This window comes from Rhinatrema bivittatum, chromosome 2 (assembly GCF_901001135.1).
Source record: "Rhinatrema bivittatum chromosome 2, aRhiBiv1.1, whole genome shotgun sequence".
Classification (NCBI taxonomy): Eukaryota; Metazoa; Chordata; class Amphibia; order Gymnophiona; family Rhinatrematidae; genus Rhinatrema; species Rhinatrema bivittatum.
In genome coordinates, this window is record NC_042616.1 from 211,455,320 (window position 1) to 211,482,738 (window position 27,419).

The 27,419-nt window shown below is 44.2% G+C and overlaps 1 protein-coding gene across 8 annotated transcripts in view; it reads left to right on the plus strand.

Moving 5' to 3' along the window:
* The window catches only part of STK31 (serine/threonine kinase 31), a 482,717-nt gene that overhangs the window by 80,475 nt on the left and 374,823 nt on the right, over positions 1-27,419 (plus strand). For all 8 annotated transcript variants that reach the window (XM_029589101.1, XM_029589104.1, XM_029589105.1 and 5 more), the window contains one exon: positions 22,726-23,117. In XM_029589101.1, the coding sequence (XP_029444961.1) occupies positions 22,726-23,117 (392 nt within the window). The remainder of the gene's footprint in view (positions 1-22,725; positions 23,118-27,419) is intronic.

Sequence of the window (27,419 nt, forward strand, 5' to 3'; positions counted from 1 at the left end):
TTGTTAAATTCTTTGGCTGATTTAAAAACTACTTTTTTAATAACTTTGAATAGCATAGGGAGAGATGAAAGTAGCCTGTAGTTTGCTAATTCAAGAGAATTTGGTATTTAGTTTCTTAAGTATAAGGGTGAAATTTTTTTTTTTTTTTTTTTTTTTTTTTTAAATTGGTAGGCATTTTCCCTTGTGTAAGGGAGGCATGATCAGAAGCCTTGACAAAATTACCAAGATATGGCCTCATAATCTTGATTTAATGAAGTGGAACATGAGTTAAATGGACAATAGTTATCCTTAAGTGAAGCTAGTATTGAGCAGATTTCTACTGCTGAAGGAAGATGGAAGATAGACCAAGAAACAGGAGAAGAGGAAGAGATGGGGAGGGCTGTTTATTGAACCTGGCAAAAATCCTTCATGAGCTCGATTTAATTTTTCTGTTAAAGAAGTCAGTAAAGTCCTCCAATGACAGTGAGAGTGGAATAGCCTGCCCATTTTGAGGTGATTTTTATCAGTGTGTGGACTACAAGAAATAATTGGCATAGTCCTCCACTGTAATAAGACGAACCATTATAACAGTGGAGGACTAACCTAGTGGTTAGCAGCAAACTACAAACCAGGGAAACCAGTGATCAAATCTTGCTGATGCTCCTTGTCATCTTGAACAAGGTACTTCACTCTCTATTGTCTCAGGTACAACCTTAAGGGCCTGATTCACTAAGGCTTTTCTCCGATTATTTGTCTATGGGGAAAATGCTTACTGAATCAGGCCCTTAGATTGTGAATCCTCTGGGGACAAGGAAATACCTACTGCACCTGAAGGTAATCTGCTTTGAAGTACCTGACAGTCACAAAATGTGTAAAATAAATAAAATTGAATAAACTGTTTAATTGAATATCAAAAGTAGAAAAGAGCAGTAGACTACGGCAGACAGTGGGTACACAGAATAGGGAAAAAAGAGAGCAAAATTTAGGATGAATAGAAGTCAACCAAATAAGTAACAGAATAAGATATAAAAGGAGCATGTACTTATTAAATTTATTTAGGTTTTACAAGGAGACAAGATTTAAATTCTTCTGTTGTATGTGCAGTGAACGTTTTCTTTCATTTGCATTGGTTTGAGTCATGGAACCAGTCAAGAAAAGGAGGAATTCTTCCCCCCTGTCTTTTTTTTTTTTTTTTTAGGCAATCAAAAGCCAGATTCCTCTGCATTCAGGTAGGCCAATCCCCACAAGTGGGTTATGCACCTTTACCAGCAGATGGAGACTGAGTAAAAGCTGATGTCACAGCTATATAGCTCTTCCGCCAACATCAGCCCGCCAGTATCTGTTTTCAGCAGATGGTGGACATGCATTTCCCTATCTGGGATTGCCTGTAGTGTTTAAACACCCCCCTCCCCCCCCCCACCTCTTGTACTCTTGAGGTGACACCACTGGGTCCTTCTCAGTTGAGTGCCTTTAGTTGGTAGCCTTTTTCTGATGTGGGCTTAATGCAAAGCGATTGTTGGATGAGGGAGGCTCAGCGGTGAAAGCTTTCGCCCTCTCCCTCCATAGCTGTACCCAGTCGTACACTCAGCCAGGACTGACTGAACTCATGGGGATATGTGTGTGTATTTAAAAAAACAAAACAAAAAAAATGTGAAGATGAGCAGAAGGCAGAGTAGGGAGTCTTATTCCCCTATTCCTTTCTTACCGGGTATTCCTTCCTCGGCATGAGTGGTTGACATCTTCCTTCCTCCCTCTCATTTCTCTGAGGAGTTAGTGAGGTGCGCTGATGGCACAGGCATGGCGGGTTGAGCAGCCTCTGGCTAGGCCCTGCTTCCAAATTTGATTTTGAGTTGTGTGGTAGGCTGTGGCAGCACTTTTGCACACTTGGTTGTGAGCATGATTGTTGCGCAGCAGTGTGTTGATATAGAGATGCATGTGTGTGCCCATTGGTATGTACAAGTTGTCATATGCGCAACCTTTATTTTGGTGCACCTATTTGAGACTGAGTGAGCACCTACCAGCGCGTGTGCAAAGTGCTGTCTTGAGTGCATACTGGGCGCCTACCTAAATGTGAGTATGCTTGAACGTGTTTTTTTATTTGGGCACACAAGTGAAGCAGTGATATGGTGCCGGTAACATGAGTCTAAGCACCTAGTAATCTGTGCAGGTTGCCATATAAGGGTAATACAGCCAAGGATTTCTGCGAGTTTATGCCAGCACTGCCTGCATGTTGGGCTGTCCCCTCGCTCAGGGGGGACTGGAGCTGAAGGTGACTTACTGCGGGTGTCCCCTTCTTCAGTTGACCCTAGGACAGAAACATCTTCAGGAGATGTTTGATCCAAGGGTGTCAGATTGAGGCCTATAGGGCCTGGCACAGGCCATCGTTTTCCTGAGTGATTACCGCACGCAGGTGCCATGGTATAGGAATCCCTGATTTGCAGGAGGATCTGGATAAAGATGTTTTCCTGTTGATAGCAGGGCTGAATTAGCCATGCTGTCTGGGAAGCGTCGCGATCCCGAGTAGGCGGAGTTTCCCCTAGCTGATCAGTTTTTGACTCTGTGTGTCTGCGTGGTAGTGTTCCCGCGTGGTTCCCTCACTTCTTCAGTTTCTTTTTTTCCGCAAGCCGTTCGCACGTGGGGTTTTTCTCCTAGCAAATTTTTGCCTGACTGGATTTTTCTTCACTGAATTTTTTCGCGTTTTTCACAAGATTTCTCATCCCAGATGGCTCCGAAGCCCTATGGGTTCAAATATTGTCAGTGTGGCAAAATTATGTCCACTGATGGACATAATTATTGCTACATCTGTTTAGGCCCGGACCACAATCAGAAATCGTGTCAGGACTGCGGGAGGATGTCTCCGCGGGCCCAGCGACACCGGGCCGCGAGGATGGAGAGGCTACACACAGGCACTTTGGCCCCACCATCCTCCGTGCATTTTTCGCTGGGACCGGCGAAGTCTGGTAAGGCCCATTCAAAGCGAGCGTCCTTGCTGGGAACAGCAGGACTCGGAAGACCCGCTAAAAGTTCCAGGCCAGGGTCTCACACACCCTCAAGGCCTCGTTCAAAAGCCGAGGATCCGGCAGAGGAACTTCGGCACAAAGAACCGGCGAGTGTGTCTTCGAAGCCTGTGCTGTCAGTGTTTTTAAAAAGAAAACACGATGCTTCAAAACGAGACTATGCACGAACGAAGCATGGAGCGTTTAAGTTATACCGCGCATCCTCGGCACATCGCTGCAGTAACTCATCCTCGATGCGTCATATGGAGCATCTACGGAGCACGGCCAATCACGGCGCACCTACGGAGCACAGGTCATTGCCCGATGCTCCTAGGGCGCGTGGCGCAAAAAGAATGCAGGTGCAATCACCAGATCGCAGTGCATCGGGCAAACATCGCCATAAGTTGCATCATACAGCTTTTGACAAACATAGTAAGATGTAGGAGCTCATCAAGAATCTCCATAACTTCTGACATAGACATTGAAGGTTTCTCTGCATCTGAATCTTTATCATCAGGTCGTACTCCTCCTAGTGACAGTTCTTTGGCCAGTCTCTCATCTGTTTCTAGAGAGAAGAGACGCTCTCCTTCCTTGCAAATTCCATTAACAAAATGTATTTGCCCTTCATCTATTATACCTCCTCAAGGTCAACACAAAGGGAAAGCACCTGAGGACATTTTGCTTGCGGCAATTCCAACAAAAGCCCCAAAGCAGAGAGTCCATATCCCTCCACAAGATACTTTGGCGGCATCTACTATGACTAAAATCTCAGATATTCTCAGCTCTTTTTTCCAAGAACTGGAAAAAGCAAAAGAATTACCACCACAGCATTCTCCAGATGGTTCTTCTGCCTCTTCATCAGGTGTAGAACCTTTGGAACTGGTCAAAGAACATATACCAACTCAACCAAATAGTCCAGGTTCTCTGGAATCAGTTCATTCTTTGAATTCTTCAACAGGAATGCCATCTGATCCTCAGGAAGGCCTACCTGAACCGTATTCTCCTCCAGAGGACTTGACCTATGCAAAATTTATTGAGAAAGTAGGCAGTCCTCTCCAGGTAGAAACAGGAAGTATACCTGACCCCAGAGCTGAAATGCTTGGAATCTTAAATATTTGAATCTCCTCCCAAGCCCACTGCTCTACCTACTCACTCTGTATTAGAAAATCTACTATTCAAAATCTGGAAAACTCCTTTCTCAACATCTGCTACTTCAAGAAAAATTGATATTAAGTACAAGATGCGTAATCCATCAATTTACGAGTCTGCCCAACTTCCTCACCAATCTATTGTGGTAGAATCAGCCTTATCCAAAGCTAAATGTAATAAATTGCATTCGAACACACCATCGGGCAGAGAATAAATGCCTAGATGATTTTGGGAAGAAGATTTATCACTCCTCCATACTTACGAACAGAATACAGCATCATCGGTTCTGCACTACGCAGTACCTCTTCGAATCACTCCAAAAGCTGCGTCCACTATATCTATCAGAGGACAATATGCTTCCCCAATCTTTCTTAGATATGGAAGAAGGCCTCAGGCATTTACTAGGCTCTATTTACGAGTCTCTTGAATCTTCAGCAAGAGCGTCCGCTTCAGCTATAGCGGCCAGACGTATGGCTTGGCTCAGAGCCAGCGCAATTCGGACTGATGTATATGAGAAGCTGGCTGATATCCCATGCACGAGTGACAATCTCTTTTGGAGATAAATTTGGAGATATAGTCTCCCATTTGAAGAAACAAAGTGCAGCTGTACTTCCTCTCACCACTCCTGCAGAGTCTTCAAAAATCGCAACATTGATTTTATTCTTGCCGTCACTGGTATTACTCCAGACCATACAAAAGGCCATGTTCACAGTACAGGCCTCAACCGTATGTCCCACCAAGAAACGCAGCTCCACCAAGTTCTAGGGGTCGTACCAGACAACAAAGACAAGTAAAGCAAACGCTGACTCCTCAACAAAAACAAGCTTCCTCTTTTTGAAATTAATACAGCCACTACCGGTATTCATAGGACGACTTCAATTTTTTCTCCACAATTGGGAATCACATCAGATCAGTGGGTACTCAACATTATGAAAAAACGGCTACTCTCTCTAAATTTTCAATCCACTCCTTCTCTTCCTCATATTCCTCTGAAGAGGATGATACAGTCCATATCCCTCAGTGGAATTGAACAACCTACAGGTTCAACAATTTATACAGATCATTCCTCTTCATCATTTATAGGTTTTATATACCGACATTAATAGGGAACATCATACTGGTTTACATAAAAACTAAAGCACGTGGAAATTACAAAAAACAGGTAAAGGGATGGGAGAATGAACAGTCAAGGGGCTGGAAGATGAGCAACAAGGTGTATGGAATATATACATAATACATTATGGAACAGGATAAAACACCTGGGTTTTATTCCCAATATTTCCTCATTCCAAAGACGACAGGAGGCCTACGACCCATTCTAGATCTGACTATTCAACAAGCACATACAGAGAGAGAAATTCAAAATGACTTCTCTCAAAAAATATCCTACCGCTGATTCAGCACAATTGGCTTTGTTCCATCGACCTGAAGGATGCATGTTTCCATATACCAATTTACCAGTCATCTTGGTGTTACCTATGTTTCCAAGTTCGGAATATACATTACCAATACAAGGTTCTCCCGTTTGGCCTATCTTCAGCCCCAAGGGTATTCGACAAATGTCTAGCAGTGGTGGTGGCTCACCTAAGGAAACTTTTTTTGATCTAAATTTTTCCCTATCTGGATGACTTGTTAATAGTAGCATCGGATCAGTCTACACTGAGAGATCATATGTTTCGCACGATCGAATGCCTTCAGAGGTTGGGATTTCTTATCAATTTCGAGAAGTCTCACCTACAACCTACTCAGCTACTTCAGTTTATAGGCGCTCTCATAAATACGGTTGAACGGAGAGCGTACCTTCCTCCAGACAGGATGCAGAACATACAATCATTGGCACACAACCTGCTTCACAGAAACCGGATATCTGCACGCCAGGTTCTCCAACTTCTGAGTCATATGGCAGCAACGATCTATGTGGTTCCTCACATCAGACTTCACATGCGCCGCTTACAATGGTGTTTAAAGATTCGGTGGTCTCAATTCATACAGCCACTCAACACCAGAATTTGAATTACAAACGCAATGAAAGAGGACATTCGATGGTGGCTTCTTCCCAAAAACCTTTCCTCGGGAGCTTCATTCAGTTTACTACCTTATCAGGTAACTCTGACCACAGATGCCTCCAACAAGGGTTGGGGGGCATATCTGGGCGAACTGAAAATTCAAGGTCTGTGGACCCCTCAGGAATCTACATACCAGATCAATCTCCTGGAACTAAGAGCCGTTTGGATGGCACTTCAAATGTTCTCGGATCAGATAAGGGGATCAAGCCTCATGGTATATACAGACAACCAGGTAGCCATGTTTTATATAAACAAGAAGGAATGTCCGGTTCCTGGACTCTATGCCAGGAAGCAACACAAATTCTACATTGGACAATAAAAGCCCAAGTATCAATTCAAGCAACTTAACTTCCAGGTCTGGATAATGTAACAGCAGATCATCTGTCAGATTTTTCATCCACACGAATGGACCTAAAATCCAGTGGTGGTGCAAAACATCTTCAAACAGTGGGGGTTTCCCAGAATAGACCTCTTTGCAATGGAAGCAAACAGACAAGTCCAAACCTTCTGCTCAATTTACCCCAGCAATCAAAGGATTGCTCCAAATGCCTTTCTCATTCCATGGATGCCAGGCTTGATGTACGCCTATCTACCTATTCCACTCATATCTCGAATGATTCAGAAATGCATCCAAGACGTATCAGACATGATTTTAATAGCCCCGGCGTGGCTGAGACAACCCTGGTAGCCATACCTCGTGAAACTTTCCATTCATCCACCAATACCGCTACAGAATCTTCCACATCTTCTGACACAGGAAGGGGGCTCATTACTTCACCCCATGAATCAATCTCTTCATCTCACAGCGTGGAGATTGAAAGGCAAATAACTCCCTTAGGTTTATCTTCTCAACTAGAGGATATTCTTATTGCTTCACGGAAATCTTCAACCAGACGCAATTACAAAGGAAAGTGGCAGCGGTACGTAGGGTTTATGTTCTTTGGAGTACACCAGTCTTTCTCATACACGGCCACTCAATTACTGCAATATCTGCGCATACTCTACGAAGCAGGATTAGTCTCCAATTCGGTGCGAATTCATATCAGTGCTATAGCAGCTTTTCATGATCCTTTTAATAACCTTCCAATGTCTAACCATCCGTTGATTTCTAGATTCATGAAGGGAATGATCTGATTTCGCCCACCGGTGACTAAACCCCCCCCCATTTCCATGGGATTTAAATGTAGTACTGGAACAGCTAATGCTTTCACCTTTCAAACCATCAGACTCTAGTCACATCAAATATGACATGGAAAACAGTCTTTCTCATTGCCATTACTTCTGCAAGGAGGGTCAGTGAACTACAAGCCATGGTTCACTACTCCCCTTATCTTGAATTCTACCATGGCAGGGTGACACTTTGTCCTCACCCTTCCTTTCTGCCTAAGATGGTAACATTTTTTTCATCTTAATCAAACCATAACTCTACCTATTTTTATGCCAAAGTCACATAATGAGCATGAAAAACTTTTTCACACAGACTGTAAAAGAGCGTTAGCTTACTATAAGAAAAGGACTCTGTCAACTTCGAGGCCATCTCTACTTTAATCCGAATGATCCTGGACAACCACTCTCAAAGTACCATAGCCAGTTGGTTATCACAATGCATACTTTTTTGCTACAATAAAGGTTCCATTAAACTACTCACAAAGCTTCAGGCACACCAAATCCACGCCACCGCAGCATCAGTTGCCCACTTGAACAAAGTTCCCTTAATTGATATCTGCAAAGCGGCAACATGGTCATCCATTCATACCTTCACATCGCATTATTGCCTCAAACAACAAACTACCTCTGCAGCACTAGGCACAGCAGTCTTATCAATAAAAAGAACATGAGAATGTTTACCACTTCAATGGTTGATGTCCAAACCTACAAACAATGAATATGCAAGGACACAACCCGGGAGCATGGGACTCCCAGACAGCATGGCTAATTCAGCCCTGCTATTGATGGGGAAAAAGCAAGTTTGCTTACCACAAATGGTGTTTCCGTAGATAGCAGGATGAATTAGCCATGCGTTCCCTCCCTCCTCCCTAGACAGTCACACAGAGACAGACATACCTTCTTGACTTACCTCTCGCTTGGCTACAAAGAAACTGAAGAGGTGAGGGAACAATGCGGGAACACTACCGCGCAGACACACAGTCACTCTGTGATCAGCTAGGGGAAACTCCGCCTACTCGGGATCGCGACGCTTCCCAGACAGCATGGCTAATTCATCTTGCTATCTACGGAAACACAGTTTATGGTAAGCAAACTTGCTTTTCTGGCAAAGATTACTCCTGGAGGAATTCTGCGCACAAAAACTTAAAATTCTGCAAACTTTATTGGTCAAAATAACACAATTTACATGAGTCTTTTTTTTTTTTTTTTATCTGTTTATAAAACTGAGGTTTTTTTGGGTATGAGTACAAATATTCCCTGATCTTGCAAAAGAAACACATTTTAGGAGAAAACAGTTTCTAGAATTAAGATTAAAAGTAACACAATTGGGAGTGCTGCAATTCTTTCTCAGATTTCTATGCAAGTGTCTCATCAAATTTAAAGATTTAAGTTACACTTTTTTTCAGCCTTTCCAGCTGGAAAAGTTTATAAATGATAGGATGATTGCTATGACTGAAAGTAGCCCAATCCTAGAGTAAGTGTAACCTCAGAGGATTAGTGTTCAGTAAAATTTACAGTTCTTGCCTAGAGCTTTCAGCAATAAATTATGTATTTTCTATTAAGTCGTCTCATGTGTGGATCTCCCCCCACTGTATTGAGGGCTAACAAGATGTTTTGATAGTATTTAAGTTGTTTCATGAAATGATATTGGGGTTAATGTATACTTTATTATCACGTCATTGTATTTCCTTTTCAATTGTATACAAATGTATCATTGGAAAACTACACGACAGTCTTAATTACATTTTAAATTAATACAGAAAAGTTATTACTTAGATTTAGAATTTTAAATATTTTGTGCAGAATTTCCCTAGAAATTCACCGTAAGTGTCCGTCCCACTCACTTTCCCTACTCCCCTGGCCACTTTGCCCTCTCAAGCCCCAACTCCTCCATCTGCCAGTATCTCTTCCCTCCACCTCTAGGCTCAACCCCTTCCACTCTATCACCAATCCCAGAGTTTGACCCCGTTCTCAGTACTGCCCCTCACACAGGCTCCCTGTGTTCCTCCCTCTCTCACACACATGCTCCCTCTCTAGTACACACACACACACACACACACACACACACATCCCCCTCATACAGGGTCTCTCTCTTGCATACACAAGCTCCCTTTCTCTCTCATACATACATCCTCACACAGGCTACCTATGTCTCTCTCTTATGCACCCCTTCACACAGGCTCTGTCTCACACACACACAATCCCTTCACACAGGCTAGCACACTCACATACATACGATCCCTTTCTTCAGTCACACAAGCTCCCAATCTCTCTCACACACACTCCTTCACAATATCTTCATATAGGCTTCCTATCTTCGGCACCCACACTCAAGCATCCCCCCCTTCTCACCTCCCATGGTCTCTCACACACACCCTCTCCCTGTTCTCACCCTCCCCTTTCTCACACACATTCACTTTCACTGGGGTCTTCATCTTCACCGTGAATGGAGCACACTCTGTTCGTGGCACATGGGGGCCTTCATCTTAATTGGAGTTTTGAGTGGCCCTGCTCTCCTGCGGTGATACCTAATGGTCCCTCCCCCCACTTGGGAATTCCTGAGGTGACTTCCGTGGTCCCTCTGAGTGCCTTGGTCCAGTAGATGTTTTTCAGCCGGTGTTGACTTAGCGGATTTAAACAACTGAAAGGCAGCAGGTACAGGAAGCTGAGAGCAGAGTGACTAATATGCCCTCTCCCCCACAGCCAAAGACAGTTTCTGTACTCAGCCGGGAAAGGCAGCAAGGCAGGACAAGGAAGAATACATTTTATTTGAATCCCTTTAAATAGAAGCTATCTGACTGGCCTTGAAAATGAAGCTCCCAGTTAATGTTTAGATTTAGAGGGTCCACCACTTGTTTTTCAACTGGAACATAATCTGGGAGTTGTTTTTTTTTTTTGTTTTTTTTTTTTTTTAATAGGTTTAACATTTGAATCCCAAATTGCTAAGTTGTAAGGAATGCACATTCGGTCAGGGCCATGGCAACATCAGCGCACCTCCGTTTTCGGTGCCACTTGCTGATATTTGTAAGGCTGCTACTTGGATTTCTCGCCATACTTTTGCAGCCCATTATTGCTTAGATAAGGCTGGCAGACAAGATTCCATCTTTGGCCAGTCTATTCTGCGCAACCTGTTTTCAGCTTAACTTCCCAACATCCTTCCACCGACCCGTTCAGGATGCCCTCCTAACCAAATTCCACCCCTGTTGTTGTGCCTGTTGCATGTCTTTGGGTGCATTTTGTGCTTTGCTCGGGCATCCTCAGCTCTGTACTCACCCAGATGTGAGGACTAACATCCTGCTTATCCTGTGAGAAAGCAGAGTTGCTTACCTGTAACAGGTGTTCTCACAGGACAGCAGAATGTTAGTCCTCACGAAACCCACCTGCCACCCCGCGGAGTTGGGTTCGTTTTACGTTTTCTTATTTTATTTTTCATATGTAATTTTACTATAAACACGAAACTGAAGAGGGACCCTTGCTGGATGCAGGGTCAGTGCATTGCTGGGCATGCCCAGTAGGTGCCAGTCAAAGTTCTAGAAACTTTGACAAAAGTGTTCGGTGATTGGGCTCCATCTTGATGATGTCACCCATATGTGAGAACTAACATCCTGCTGGCCTGTGAGAACACCTGTTACAGGTAAGCAACTCTGTTTTCCATGTACAGGATAAATCTGCTCCACAATCCCTTCCACCTTCCCTATAGAGTTAAAGCTTAGCTTCCTGTGAAAAGTGAGGAGATTTGCACTGGGGAGTGTTATGCTTTGGCCGGCCAAGGAATGTCCCGCGACTGGCAGCACTTAACCCTGAATGCTGTTGATGTGGCCAAGATACAGTAACTTTCCGAGGACAAGGAGGATGGTTGTCCTCGCACATGGGTGACATCAGATGGAGCCTGATGCAGAAAACTTATGTCAAAATTCTAGAAACTTTGATTAGGCACACCGAGCATGCCCAACATGCCCTCTTATCACGTGTCCATGTGAGGTCCCCTTTCCGTCTTTTTTTTTTTTTTTTTTTTTTAATTTTTTCCCCGCAGAGCTTTGAGCCTTGGTTTGAGCAAAAAAAAATTTTGGCTTTTGCCTTGTGGAAAACTTAGACCTTTGCGGTTTTTCACAATTTTTTTCCTTTGGTCCATCACCTGGTCCCTCTGATGCCTTCCCTTAGTGCCAGAGGTTTCGGCATTTGGGTAAGTTTCATTTCACGGTCAGTCCTCCCTGTGATGGCGGTACCTTGGTACCAGTCTTCCATTGATGCCTGCCGCCATTGTTTCATCTTTTACATATATATATTTTTTTTTTACCCCCATCATAGCCATGTCTGGTTTTTGCTGATGCCCCAGTGCCCAAGGGCCATGTCTATCACCAGTCCTCATGAGGTTTGCATTCTCTGCTTGGCATCACATGATGTCTGGGATTGTTGCTTGTGCACCCAATTAACTCTGAAGGGACACCTGCTTCGACTTGACAAGGTGGACCACTTCTTCAGGTCAAAAGTCTGAACCGCCAGCATCTGTGGACCTCTGAGCTGCACCAATGAACACCGTGACAATAGACATCAGCGGGACTGTCTGTTCCCTTGAGTCGCCAGTGGATAGGGGTGCCGGAGGCAGACTGACAATCTCCTCTGGGCTGAGGATGTCAGGTTAATCATCCTTGACCTCAGCAAAGAGGAAAGACTGGGCTGAACATCATGGGAAGATCAAGAAGTATCGGCAGTGATCCCTGTCGAAGCATGGTGCTGGACACGGGGACGCAATGCCTCCGAAGCAACCCCTGGCGAAGAATGCTCAACCTCCATCGATGCTTGGGGGTCCATGACGGTCTTCACCAGTTCTGGTGACAGTTGCAGATACCCCTCGCAGGCTTGAGGAAGACCTGGCTACCCCTCCTTCTAGTCTGTGTTGGCATTGGTAATGTTTGAGGAGGAGCTGGAGCATCGAGTCCAGCTAGCACTGGAGTGGGCACTGCAGGGCTTCAGTTCCGTGGCACTCACAGCACCGGAGCCAGTGCCTCCTGTCCTCATACCACTTCTGCAGAAGCTTAATATGCTCATTGGTGCCTTACTGACCTAGATGGCTTTGGTTCCCAGGGTGGCACCAGTACCCTGTGGGGCACAGGGTACTCGATATGGTGGCCGTTGCTGGTTCCTCTGAGGAGGAAGCTTTGCCGAGGCTGATAGAGATGCTGAGGACTGTAGTCCCCTATCAGGTTCCGTCTGTGCCTGTACATTTGGATATTGGCCAAGCACTTAGGGCCCCATCCTCTTTGGTATACAGTGAGGATGAGGTTCCCTATGACCCCTGGGGGGGGGGGGTTTCAGATGGAGTCCTCCAAGGATTCAGATGGTTTCCCTTCAGACCCTTCTCCTCCAGAGGAGCGAAGGAAGTCTTAATTTTTGTAAGGATGATGGTGGAGGCCATCCCAATCCAGCTTTTGACTGAAAGTCAGGCAGAAAATGCTTGAGGGTCTTCAGTTCGTGGAGCCTCCTAAGGAGATTGTGGCGGTCCTGATGCACAAAGTCCTTAAGGAGTTGCTGCTGAGGATTTGGGAGCTCCCACTCACAGTTCCTCCCAAGAATAGGAAGGCGGCTGTATTCGATAAGCATTATCTGCCCCACCAGTCTGTGGTCGAATCCACCCTCAGGAGGGCCAATCACTTTCAAACCCACTCGTGGGCGCCCCTGGGGAAGGATCACAGGGCATTGGATGCTCTTGGGAGGAAGGTGTTCTACGGCAACATGCTTATTGCCAGCATTGCTGCCTACCAGCTCTACATGAGCCAAAATTCATGGGACATCTGGAAGCAGGTGCAGGAGGTGGCTGAGTAGCTGCCTTAACAGCATCGACACCATGTTGCTAGTGCATAAGGGTTTGGAGTGTGGAATACACACGGTCTGTGTGACCTGTGATTTCAAAATGGCATAGAGAATCTCTGCAGTGGAAATTGATGCTTGCAGACTGGCATAACTGCAGGAATCAGATCTCTGACCAGTGGTACAGGAACAACTCGCTGATGTGCCATGCACTAGCGAGAATCTCTTCGGAGATAGGATGAAGGATGCTGTGGCTCAACTCCAGGACCATCATGAAACCCTCCAACTTTCTGACGGCACTCCATACCCATTCTCATTGAGGAGGTTTTCAAGGCTGGAGCTAAGGAAGTAATATCCTCTGCCTCATTGATCCTGTCACTGCCGTCAGAGCTCCCACGGCCATTCCAGGCAGCAGAGTTCCAAAGCCCCAGCCGGCTCCTCAGTCAACTCCGGGGAAGGGGTTTTGAATGGGTCATAGGGGAGCATAAGCCAGTTGGCTGTACCTGAGATGATTGACTCTCTAGTTGGGGGCAGGCTGCAGTTCTTTGAATTCGTGGCCCAGTGTAACCTCGGACCAGTAAGTTTTGTCTGTCTGCCAGGGGTACCAATTAAATCTGTTGGGTGTCCCGCCAAATTGCTCTCCGTGTCCATATTGGGGGCTGGTAGCACATTAGGAGGTGCTATAAGTGGAGCTGTCCCCCTCTTAATGGCCAGAGTGGTTGAGCCTGTACTACCATGGCAAAGAGGGTGGGGGATTCTACTCCAGGTACTTCTTGATTCCAAAGAAAACATGACTGTCCCATCCTAGACCTGAGGGCCTTGAACAGGTTTCTAAAAAAAAGTTCAAGATGGTTTCCCTGGGCACTTTGATCTCCCTTCTGCAAAAAGGGGGCTGGCTATGCTCCTTAAACGCATTTATCTATTTTTATTTTATTTAGATTTATATTCCACTTTTCACACTTTTTTCAGTGCTTCAAAGTGGATTACATTCAGGTACTGTAGGTATTTCCCTTTCCCTAGAGGGCTTACAATCTAAGTAACAAGAAGTATCTCAGATTTGTGGTGGGAAAATAGTATTTCCAGTTTCAGGTGTTGCTATTTGGGCTAGCATCCTTCACGTGGATATTCACAAAATGCCTGGCTGTGGTGGCGGCGCACCTCCACAGACTGGGAGTGCATGTTTACCCATATCTGGATGGTTGGCTAGTCAAGAGAATGTCTCAGGCAGGGGCCACCCGGTCCATGTGCTTGACCATTCAGGTGTTGGCGTCACTAGGGTACTCAGTCCCATCCCAGTCCATCACTTCAATTGAACTTCATAGGAGCCCTGCTAGCCACAGCTCAAGCCAGGGCTTTTCTGCCGTGCTAGAGGGTTGTCACTCTGGTGACCATTGCAATGAAGGTGCACCAGAGCTAACTGGTTTCAGCCTAGCACATGTTGAGACTGTTTCCCACATGGCTGTTACCATCCATGTCACTCCCTTGGCATGCTTACATGTGCAGAGTCCAGTGAACCCGGGGGTCAGTGGCGCCAAGCCACTCAGAGCCTCCGGGATTGCATCAGTCATCCCGCCTCAGACTCCTTGCCCTGGTGTCGGGTACTTTCCAATCTGGAGCAGGGGATTTCCTTTTGGGGGTCTCCCTACTCAGATTGTGCTAATAGATGCATCTATCCTGGGGTGGGGAGCTCATGTAGATGGGCTTGGCACCCAGGGACTTTGGTCCACTCAGGAACATTCCTGTCAAATTAATTTCCTGTAGCTTTGGGCGATCAAGTACATGCTATGGACTTTGAGAGAGTGGCTGTCCAATAAAGTTGTCCTGATCCAGACAGTCAACCAACTAGCCATGTGGTATGTCAGCAAGCAGGGAGGCATGGGCTCATACCTACAGTGTCAGGAAGCAATCCATATTTGGTCTTGGGCCCTGTCCCACAGGATGGTGCTCAGGGCCATGTACCTGACCAGAACGGAGAATGTGGTAGCGACAAGCTGAGTCAAGCCTTCAGACCCTATGAGTGATCTCTGGACCAGGGGGTAGCGAATCGGATTTTACACTTTTGGGGGAGCCCGGATGTAGATCTGTTCCCTTCTCTCTGCAACAGGAAGGTGCCTTGGTTCTCTCTGTACAGATTAGACATCAAACCAGCCTCAGACGCCCTTGCTGTCATTGGGGCAAGGGTCTTCTGTATGCGTATCCTCCGATTCAGTTAGTGGCGAAGACTATTGAAGCTTGGTGGACAGAGGAATTATGATTCTCATAGCCTTTCATTTGGCTGAGACAGGTCTGGTTTCCACTCTGTGGGAGTTCTCCATCCAGAAACCGATCAGTCTGGGGACTTCCCAAAATTTCATCATGCAAAATCAGGGTGGCCTGCAGCTCCCAAACTCCAGGCCCTCTCTCACAGCCTGGATATTGAGAGGTTAATCCTGCAGCTGCTTGATCTTTGAGAGGATTTGTCTCAGGTCCTGGTGGCTTCCAGAAAGCCTTCCACTAGAAAGTCCTATGAACTGAAATGGAGGAGGTTTTCCATGTGGTGTGAGCAGAAGGCCCTAGATCTGTTCTCCTGTCTGAAAGCTCCTTTTGAGCTGCTACGCACCTGTGACCTGAAGTTCCTGATCTGGAAGGTCATATTTATGGTGGTGGTCGCTTCAGCATGCAAGGTTGGCAAGCTCCAGGCCTCAGTGACTTATCCACATTATACTAAGTTCTGTCAGGACAGGGTGGTTTTGTGTACACACCCTAAGTTCCCACCTAAGTTGGTGACAGATTTCCATCTTAACCAGTCAATCGTCCTGCCAATTTTCTTTCCCAGGCAAATGAGCAATGCACAGTTTGGTCTGCAAGCAAGCCTTAGCCTTCAACCTGGAGCAGACAGAAGCCCATAGACAGTCCACCCACCTTTTTATTTCTTTTGATAGGAATAGGTTGGGCATTGCCATTGCCAAACAGACAATATCAAATTAGCTGGCTGATTGCATCTCCTTCTGTTATGCGCAGGCAGGACTACATCTTGGGGTTCATCAAGGCTCATTCTGTTGGAGCCATGGCAGCATCAGTGGCCTATTTGAGAGTAGTTCCCGTGGAGGAGATCTGCAAGGCTGTAACATGGAGTTCTCTCCACACGTTCACATCCCACTACTGTCTGGATAGGGATGGCCAATGTGACAGTAGGTTCGGCCAGTCTGTTCTCAGGATCCTGTTCAAGGTGTAGAATGCAATTCTCGCTACCTAGGGCCCGTTGTTTGGGTTCAAGCTGTCTCCCCCCCCCCCCCCCCCCCCCCCTCTGTTACCAACAGCACTGTTTGTGTTGTGCTGTTGGCACCTGGTTAGGTGTCTGTTGGTCCCCTTTTGTGTTGGGGAGCAGCCTTTAGCTAGGGATTCACCTATGTGTAAGGACTACCATCCTGCTTGTTCTAGGAGAAAGCAGAGTTGTTTACCTATAACAGGTGTTCTGTGAGGACAGCAGGATGTTAGTCCTCTCAAAACCTTCCCACCACCCTGAGGAGTTGGGTTTCTCCTGTTTTTCTTGTATTATAATTCTGTTACAAGACTGAAGAGGGACCCCACATGGACGTGTAGTATAGGGTATGCTGGGCATGCTCAGTATGCCTAGTCAAACTTTCTGGAAACTTTGACATAAGTTTCTGCATCAGATTCCCTCTATTGATGTCACCCATGTGTGAGGATTAATATCCTGCGGTCCTCAGAGAGCATCTGTTATAGGTAAGCATCTCTGCTTTACTCCTGGCCTCCCTAGGCGTGCATGGTGTACCAATACTTAAAGGTCCCACAGTGGGAAGCAAGTCCTCCAGTGCTCAGTGAAGACATTGTGTAGCTGGGTATTTAAACCCTAGCCGCCTTCAAGCTTTGCCTCAGGTGAAGGCCTTCCTGCTCTTGCAGTGCATTGCTTGCTGTCTCTATGCTTTGCTTTGTCTTGCTTCATTGCTCTCTTGCCTCTTCCTGCCTGCCTGCCTTGCCTTGCTCTGCTTGTCCCCAATGCCTTGCCTTTGTCTTGTCTGTCTGTGCTGGACTTCTGTTTAGACCCTGGTCGTATGTATGTATTGTTTTAAGTGGGGGTACGATTAGGGTGCCTTTATTGGCTGTTCTGATGGGTTTTGAGGACTGGTAGGGGTTAAAAGGCAGGTCGAGCCAGTTGGAATTGTAGACGTGGAGGGATTTGTGTACAGTGGTCAGAGTTTCATAGTGGATGTGGGAGAGGATCAGGAGCCAGTGTAGCTCTTTGAGGTTGAGGGTGATATGGTCACTCTTGTGGGTATTGGAGAGGATTTGTGCTGTTGCATTTTGCAGCATCTGTAAAGGTTTTATCGTGGAGTAGGGGAGCCCAAGGAAAAGGGCGTTACAGTAGTCTAATATGGTGGCTTGGATCACTGTGCGGAAATCTTGGGTGTATAGTAGAGGTTTCAGTTTTAAGACATTAAGTTTGAAAAACGCCATCTTTAAGTATGGAGTTAACGTATTTCTTCTTGTTTAATTGTTGATAGAGGATGACACAAAGATCCCTAACAGATGATTGGGCAGTGGTGATGGAGAGCTTGGGGTCATTAGATAGCAGGGGGGGGAGGGAGGAGAGTGGGAGGAGATGAGTATGAGATCGGTTTTATTGGTATTGAGTGCCAGTTGGAGGTTGGTGAGCAGGGAGTTGATGGCTGCCAGGCAGTTTCCCCAGTGGTTTAAAGCATCGGAGATAGTGTTGTGGATCGGTATAATGATCTGAACATCATTGGCATAAATAAAGAACTTTAGTTTGAGATCAGTGAGGAGCTGGCATAGTGGGGTAAGGTAGAGGTTGAAGAGGGTAGAAGAGAGTAATGAGCCTTGTGGGACTCCCTGTTGCAAAGGTGAGAAGTGGATATGGAATCTATTTTAACAAAAAACTTTCTGTTTGATAGGTAAGATTTGAACCAGGCAAGAGCAAGGCCTGAGATGCCAATGTTTTCTAGACGGGCAAGGAAGTGATTATGGCTGATGGTGTCAAAGGCCGAAGAAATATCTAGGAGGGCGAGAAGGTAGTTGTGCCCTTGACCCATGCCTCTAAGGATGTGGTCTGAAAGGGTGAGGAGTAGGGATTCTGTGTTGAGATGTTTATGGAAGCCGAACTGCGATGCATGAAGGATCTCATGATTTTCAAGGTAATCCATGAGTTGTAAGTTGACAACCCTTTCCATTAGCTTGGCTATGAGAGGGAGGTTAGAAATAGGGCAGATGTTGGCAGGATCCTTCGGGTCTAAAGAGGGGTTTGACTACTCCATGCTTGAGTGTATCTGGGACGGTGCCATGTGAGAGGGAACAGTTGATGTCGGATAAAGCACTGGCTATGGAGTTGGGGATGGCCAGAAGGGTTTTGGGGGGGATGGTGTCGCTAGGGTGGGAGACAGGTTTAAGTTTTTGGAGGAGGTGAGATCAAGAGCATTAATTGCATGGTGGGAAGGGGCAGGAGGGGGGGAGGGTTGGGGGAGGGGGAGAATCTTGAGAGAAGGATTGTGATTTTACTCTGGAAGTAGGTGGAGAGTTCCTCACATTTGGAAGCTGGATCAGAGTTACGTGAGGTAGGAGGGGTAGGTTTGGTGAGACCAGAGACATAGGAGAATAGCGTTTTGGGGTTGAATCTATAGTCATGTAATCTTCAAAGACCTCATCTACTCCCAAGTTTTTAGTGTACCTGGATGACATTTTTATTTTTACAGTGAGCACATTAAGTGCTGCAGAGGCTCCTTGAGAATTACTTATACGCCAAGCTGGAAAAGTGTACCTTAGAGCAGGAAGGAAGAGTTACCTTTCCTGGGCTATATCATCTCCCACCATGGCCTGCACATGGACCTGGATGAAGTCAAGGCCATTCAGAACTGGCCTCGGCCAGTGGGACTCAAGGCCCTGCAGGGATTTCTAGGCTTTAACTTCTACCGACAATCTGTGCATGGGTATTCTTCATTGGCATCTCCTCTCACTACTCTTACAAAGAAAGGTGCCAACACCAGGAACTATTTTGAAAATGCTAGCCAAGCCTTCCATTGTCGTGAACAGATGTTTTTCAAAGATCCCTTTCACCAGCACCCTGACCAATCTAGGTCCTTTATAGTGGAGATAGATGCCTCTGCTACTGGGGTAGAGGCTATCCTCGCACAGCATAACTATAAAGGTACTATCACGCCTTGCTGCTTCCTTTCCAAAAAATTCACACCCTCAATCTGGCAGTGAAACTGGCCTTGGAGGAATGGCATCTACTGGCGGGCGCTAGACACCCAGTCACAATCTTCACAGATTATAAAAACCTGCAGTATCTCTAACAAGCTCAGCAGTTAAATCCATATTGGGCCTGATAGTCTTTATTTTTTATCTGCTTTAACTTTGAGCTCCAATATTGAGTGGCAAAGAACTAGCAGGCCAATGCCCTTTCACCATCCTTCGAATCAGAAGACCTGACAAAACCTCCCCACTACGTTCTATCCTACAAGAATTACAATAGCCTCTGCAGTTTCAATTCCACCGGGGAAGACTGTGGTTCCCAAATGCCTCTGGGAGAAAGTACTTAAATGTGCCATGATTCCTGCCTGGCAGGTCACCCTGGGGTAACCAAAACAAAGGAACTGCTCCTTTACCACCTTTGGTGCCCTTGAGTGAAACATGATGTGCGCCACTACATGAAGTCTTGTCCTAATCGTACGGTTAACAAGAGCTCCCATGCTCCCCCTTGGGGGCTGTTAGAGCCGTTGCCGGTCCCTGAGAGACCATGGATCCGTATGGCCATGGACTTTGTCATTAAACTTCCTCTCTCTAATGAGTACACTACCACATTGGTCATGGTAGACCGGTTCTCAGATGGCCCATTTTATACCACTCCCCAGACTCACTTCGTCTCAAGAACTGGCTAGTCTTTTTCGAGTGTTTTCCTGACTCCACAGCTTATTTAAACATATTCTGACTGTGAAGTTCAGTTTATGCAGAGTTCTGGAGGAAATGTTGGAGGTTCTTTGGATTTCTCCTCTGCGTATCATCCACAAAATAATGGGAAGACTGAACCAATCAAATTCTCAAGGGATTCCTAAGAGCCTAGGTGAACAAATGTCAGAATTCTTGGGCATCTCTCCTTCCTTGGGCAGAATTCTGCCATAAGAATCACATTGAAGACTCTATGGGGTCATCCCCCTTCCAGATCATATACTGCATATATCTTCAGGTCCCACTTGCTATTCATATAGCAGGTCCCATGTCTTACAACTAAAAATGTGGACCAAGATCTTAAGGAGTTGTTGCAAAAGACTTGCCAAGTTCTCATATTGGCTGCTGAGAAATACAAGAAGCAAGCTGACAAGTCTCTGGCAGACAACTTCTTTAACCCGGAGATTAAGTATGGTTAAATACCTGAATCTACAACTAAAAAGTCTATCTAAAAAAAATTATTATTTTTTTTTTTGTCAGCACATTTCCAATCACTTGGCAGATTGGACCAGTGGCATATCAGTTAAAACTGCCACCTACCCTCAAGGACCATGTTTTCTGCATCTCTCCTCAAGCCTCTACTTTTATCTTGGCCATCACAATCCCTTCCTAAACAGATGATGATCTCAGTGAAGGACACTCAGTCTGAAGTTCAGGAGATCCTTGACTCCAAACACATCCAAAATAAGCTTCAGTATTTCATCTGCTAGAGGGGATTTGACTCCAAAGAGAATTCTTGAGTCTTGGCTTTTGATGTCCAAACTCCCTGTCTTATCCAAATGTTCCATCCCCTCTTTTCATGTAAGCCTAAGTGTAGGACCTTGGGGAGAAATGCTTAGGAGGAGAAGGGGTACTGTGATGTTTTGACCAGTTGTGGGATGTCCCAAGACTAGCTGCAATTGCCCCTGAACGCTGCTGAGATGCCGCTAAGCCACAATGTCCCCGGAGTTCCCTAGGTGTGCAGTGTGCCAATATTTAAAGGCCACGTGGCAGGAAACAAGGATGCTGGTGCTCAGTGATGTCATCACTCAACTGGGTATTTAAATTCCGGCCACGCTACATGCTTTGCCTTAGCAACAGGTCCTTCTGAGCTTGTAGTGCATGTACTTGCTGTCTCCATGATTTTGCTTTGCCTTGCCTTGCCCTGCTTGTTCCTGTCGTGTTTTTGTCTCTGCTGTCTCTGACTTATGAATCTGGATTGCTTCCAGCCCTGAACTCTGTCTGAACCTGGACTTGCCTGTCCTCCGCCTAAAAGTCGACACAATTTGCTCACTGCCCTGACCTCTGCCCACTACTCAACTTAGTCGACCACTCTTTACAGGACTCTTACCTAAGCCGTGCCAGCCCCCTGAAGCCCAAGGGCTCAGCCTGTGGGGAAACAGGGCTGATATAGGTGAAGCCCTAGAATCAGTCATGTAAAAGTGAGTCCACCTGCTGTTAGTGTGGGCCTAGTAGGTTCACTTGCTAGGCTGCATCAATCACACCACAGCCCAAGGGCTCGCATCCATGATGGGTGGCTATCTCAGCACCATCTGACATCACCCACTTATGTCGCTGATTTGTTGATATCTATGGACAATTCATTACAGGTAAACAATTTTGCTTTTACTTCATTAAAATGAGGACACAAACATCTTGTGTTAAAGTAACCAGGGAGATGAACATTGAGAAATATGATTTGAAGCAAGCTTCTGTAACAGTCAGGAAAGAGGTCCAGACAACTGATCCGTAAAGATAGACTTTTATTGCCAGCAAGATGCAGCTAAGACAAAGGCTTAGAACAACTACATGCCACTCCCCTTGAGGAGTAGACTTTTATACATTTTTTCAAGTAGGTGTAGCTTACAATCAGACCACTACACACGTCATTTAACAGACATGATATGATCGACATTTTATAGCAGCAATCGTATTAATACAGTACAAAATATTATTACAAAATGGTAGTGCGTTTCACTGAATGTCAGTATGTAAGTGCGTAGTGCATGCCATTGCGTATCAAATGTTAGTACATTTAATATGGCTGTGCGTTTCAATGCTGGCGTTGTTAATTGAAGATTTTCAGTTTCTCATTCAACACGAACACGACTGTTCATAGGAATCTGAGCTCCTACACTTCCTGTAAGAAATATGGTAATCTATCACCTGTTCATGGCACCCCTGGCTCTGTGAGATTAGTCTTCCACGATCCTTAAAAATTCTGAAGACCTATCTAGCTGTGTGTTAAAATATTTTTGAATGAATTTCCTTATCTGTAGAGCATATTTAACTTCCTTTTCCATAGCTTGGAATTATGGGAGCAAGGCATCAGTTCTAACATTCTACTAAAAATTAAGTCTGTAAGTTGCATATTTTGCTTACTGTTGTCCAGTAATTTTCTTCTATATTCAGTCAGCGCTGTGGAATCATTGGTTAGAAGGATGAGTCCACAAAGATTATCCATGCTTTAATGTTAACATTTTCTAGTGTGTATTCTGCCCCCTCCCCCCCCCCCCCCCCCCCCCCCCCTACGTAAAAAGTTAATAGTTCAGCCAGCTGGTCCATAATAAAAAGGAAAATGCTATTTGGTTTTAAGTCTTTTTCTTTGTTTTTCTTTGCAGGCCAAAGAGTTTTTAAGCAGCTTGATTTTTGAAAAGCAAATAAGAGTACGACACAAAGTGACCTACAAGGACAATACAGTCGTGGTTCAGGCAGAGTTTGGGAACACAGATATTGGTGAGGAAGTGGCCAAGAAAGGGTTGGCTGAAAGGTGCAAATCAATTTCTAGCATGAACTACAATGGTGACAGAAAGGTGGATGGCCCTGTGTGTCCAACAAAGAATATTAACATGCTATCCCCAACATGGAAGAACAGATATGTAGAAAATATTCCTTCGGGGGAGCAACAGAATATCCAGGTGATCATTAGACAAAAGGGAAGATTGAATGAACAAAGGATTCCGGAGACAAAGTATGAAAAGAATTCATCAGGAAATAATGCACTATTCACAAAGTAAGTTCAATAAAATGTAAAGGAGAAAGCAATACTGTGACCAGCAGTAGCAGATTCTTTGTGTGTGTGTGTGTAGATAAGAGGTTCACTCTTTGGAGGTCAAGGTTTATTTATTTATTTATTTATTTATTTTGTATACCGACATTCGATCGAGATATCACATCGGTTTCCAGATAACTAAAGGAATAGGGTGGTAACAGCCCTATTTTACATTATAACATGGTATTAAATAGATATAAGAATATTTTACATTATAACATGGTAATAAATATAACAAGAATATTTTACATTATAACATGGTAATAAATATAACAAGTTGTAACAGAACTAACAGGAGTACATGGAACATTTTGTGTATACTCTTGTATTTGGGGCCAATGCAATACAGTGCGCTCAGCCGAGCGCACTGTATAACCAGCAGTCAGAGGCGGGGTAAATAGGCACTAATCCACCCCCTAATGAAATAGGGGGATTAGCGCCTATTTAACGCGCGTCTGACGTGGAGTGAATGGGATAGCTTATCTCATGCAATGCAAACAAAATGTGCGTCTCGGACACACATTTATTGCTCAGCTATTAACGCCTGCCTGGAGCAGGCGTTAATAGCTGAGCACATTGAAAAGAAGTACAGAAAAGCAGAAAAAACTGCTTTTCTGTACTTTTAAGAGTTAAAAAAAAAACCAAACAAACTCAGCTGGCCGCATTGAAGACAGGCGCCGCTATGCTCGGCGTCTGTGTTCGTAACCAGCAGAACGCTGGTAGCCGCAGGGTTGCGTTTATCAAGGAGGCGCTAAGGTCGAGCAAGTGACCCTAGCACCTCCTTGCTAACGTGACCCCCCCCTAATTACAATATAGCATGGCCCCCCCCTTGCAGGGAACCTTGCGCGCATTAAAGTGGGCGCTGACTTTTCAGTGCCTGCTTTCCACGCTTTTTTTTTTTTTGCATTGGCCCCTTTGTGTGTACATACCCATGTACACTTATGGTAGTGCAAATCTTAGTATGATTCTTGTCTGCTAAATCATGATTTTAACTTGCTCTGTTAAGAAAAAAATGTTTTCCCCTCTGACATTTTTAAAGACATGGTTGCACTTTTAATTTCCCCCCTCCCCCGCCACATTGATTGTCATTTGAGGTAGATGAGGGCATAAATGACTAGTAGTCTTATGAAGGCTAGTCAGTCAGCACTGAACTAAAGCTCATATTAGGTATGTTAAGTTTCCAGCAATTACAAAATATGTAGTTCAAAATGAATGTACTTCCTAATTCCACAAGTCCAAAACTCATGGGTTTTGCTCCCCTGCTAGCAGATGGAGACCAATAAAATCGATTTGAGGACGTCACCCCTTACAGGGCACTGTGAAATCTTGCTGCACTTCTATATTACTCTGTCTCCAGCAGATGGGAGAGGTGATAATACTGTAGCCTGGAAGTCTTAGGGACAAATTGCTTCTAGTAGAGTAGGGATTAGGAAGTGGGAGTATCAGTGGCCTCCCTTCTGGCTTGATCCTGCTAAATGCAGGTGTATGTGTATATAATACGTGCGCATGGCACCCGCAAGGGGGGGGGGGGGGGTGGTGCGCTAAGGTCGCTTGTGCAACCTTACCGCCTCCTTGCTAATGTGATCCTGCCACGGCTGCCAGTTACGAAGATAGACGCCGGTAAACTCTGCATCTGTTTTCATAACCAGCCATCTGCCAGTAATGAATTTATTTATTCACTTTTTATATACCAATATTCGTAAAAGCTTCATATCTGTTTACATCCTAAGACATTAAAACCAAAGTATAAAAAGAAAAACATAATAAAAAGGTAAAACATCTAAAATTACAAGTAATACATTTAAAATACCTTTAAATACAATCAATAAAATTTTTTTAACAAAACTCTAACTGCCCATAAAACTAATATTTAAAAGATAAGCAAATTCAGTGAGCTAAAATTATATATTTAAGAGGCCAACTTCAATGCGAAAATGCCTGTTCAAAGAGCCATATCTTGAGTTGTGGTTTGGGTTTTTTTTGTGTGTGGGTGTGATTTGAGTCTTGTGTCAACTGGTGGTGAGTTCCATATTTTTGGACCTGCCAGTGACAGTGCTTTGTCACAGACTATTTAGGTGTGCCAGTTTAGGAGATGGAATGGATAGTAATGCCTTGCCGGAGGATCTTAGGTTTCGTTGAGGGCTATGGATGTGTGTAAGGCTGCATTTAGCCACTCAATTTTTTCACCGTATAAAGTTTTGTGGATTAGGGTTAGACATTTGAACTGAGTTCTGTAATAAATGGAGCCAGTGGAGTTCTTTCAGGATCGGGGTGATGTGATCATTTTTTTTTTTACTTCCTGTTAAAAGCTGAGCTGCAGCATTTTGCAAAAGTTGTAAAGGTTGGATCATAGAAGCAGAAAGACCCAGTAGCAAAGCATTACAGTAATCAAGTTTAGAAAATAAGAACCTGAAGGACAGTTCTAAAATCTTTTACTGTATAATAGTGGTTTTAACTTTTTTTTTTTTTTTAATTTGCAATTTATAAAATCCTTCCTTTACCATGTTACTTATGGACTTCTTTAAATTCACTATCTAAAATGATGCCTAAGTCTCTTACTTCATGAGTAATAATTTAGGAATTTTATAAAGTTTTTGTTTCTGATAAAACCCTTTCATTTAGTTTATTGCAAATCAGTAGAATTTCTGTTTTTGAGTGATTTAATGATTAACATCTGATTAAGTAATTGCTGAATAGAATTAAAGTATGTTCCAGAGTTTGAGTGGAGTCATAGGAGCCTTCTATTGGAAGTAAAATTTGTGCATCGTCAGCATATATAAAATGTACAAATCCTAACCCTGCCAGAAATTTACAGAGGCGCCATGTAAATGTTGAAAAGGGTAGGAGATAGAGATGAGCCTTGAGTGACTCCAGAACTGAGATGAATTAAATCTGATTCGGCGGAGCCTAATCTAGTTTTATAAACTCTATTAGAAAAGTAGGATTTAAACCATGATAGTGGTATTTGCTATACCTATTTCTTCTAATCTGTATCATGATTTCATGATTGATAGTATTGAAGGCCAAAGAGATACCTAGTAGAATCAGAAGGTACGATTTTCCATTATCTAAGCCTCTTAGTATAATATCAGAGTGAGGCCAGTAATGTTTCAGTGTTTACATTTTTTTTTTTTTTTTTTTTTTACGGAAGCAGAATTGGGAAAGGTAGAGAATGTGGTTACTTTATAAATAGTCCATCAGTTGTTGATTGACCACTTTTTCAGTTAATTTCGATAAAAATGGAAGAGTGGAAATAGAAACAGGCTATCCAATTTTCGACCTAACTTTTTTAGAATTGGTTTGACCACAGCACATTCTAGTAAATCTGGGAATCTTCCTTCATTCATTGAGGAGTTAATAATATCAGCCAATGGACTTAATAAGATATCAGGAACAGATTGAAGAGTTTTTATAGAAATGGGGTCAAAAGGGTGGGAGGCGGGATTCATCTTTTTTAGTAAACTTAGGTTTCTGTGGATGACACCCTATCAAAGACTGACCATTTTAAGTGTGGATTAGTGCGCAAAGAAATGTGCTGAGGACTGGGACTAGCTAAATTGCTAATTAGCTTTTGGATTTTCTTTGAAATAATTAGCAAATTAATTTGCTTTATTTAGATTTTCTTGGGGAATGAGCGGTCTGTTGGTGTTGGACAATTCCAAGACACATGAAAATAACACCTTAGGGTTAAATTGTTTCACCACTAAAATCCATAAATTCCAATCTCGTTTGGATGAATTAATTTTAGATTTATACTTGGTAAGCATAGTTCTATAATGTGCTAGAGAGGAGGGGTTTGGATGTTTACGCCATTTTCTTTCAAGGCGGCGTAGTTCTTGTTTCAGAGAGATTAAATCAATTAAACCAAGGTGCCTTATGTTTTGAAAATGGCAGTCTATTTATTCTGCGTGGGGCATAAGGTAGTGGCTTGATCCAACATAACTTATTCCATGAATTAATTGCGCCATCGGCATTGGAGAGGTGTCTGTTTCCAAGGGCATCAGGTAAGCTGGCCATTAGATCATCTTGAGTACATAGTGTTTTAAATTATATTTCAATTCTAGATGGGGAGGCGTTCAAGCTAGAAGAATCTAAGTTAAGAAAGTTTGGATTAAACAATGGTCTGACCAGGGTACCTGTAAACTACTAATAGCGTCATCACAATCAAAGAAGGAATTGACAAAAGAGGTCTAAGTATGACCAGCTTTGTGGGTGGAGACATTAATTTCTCTAAAACCTAAAGCTCCCATGGCCATTAAAAGC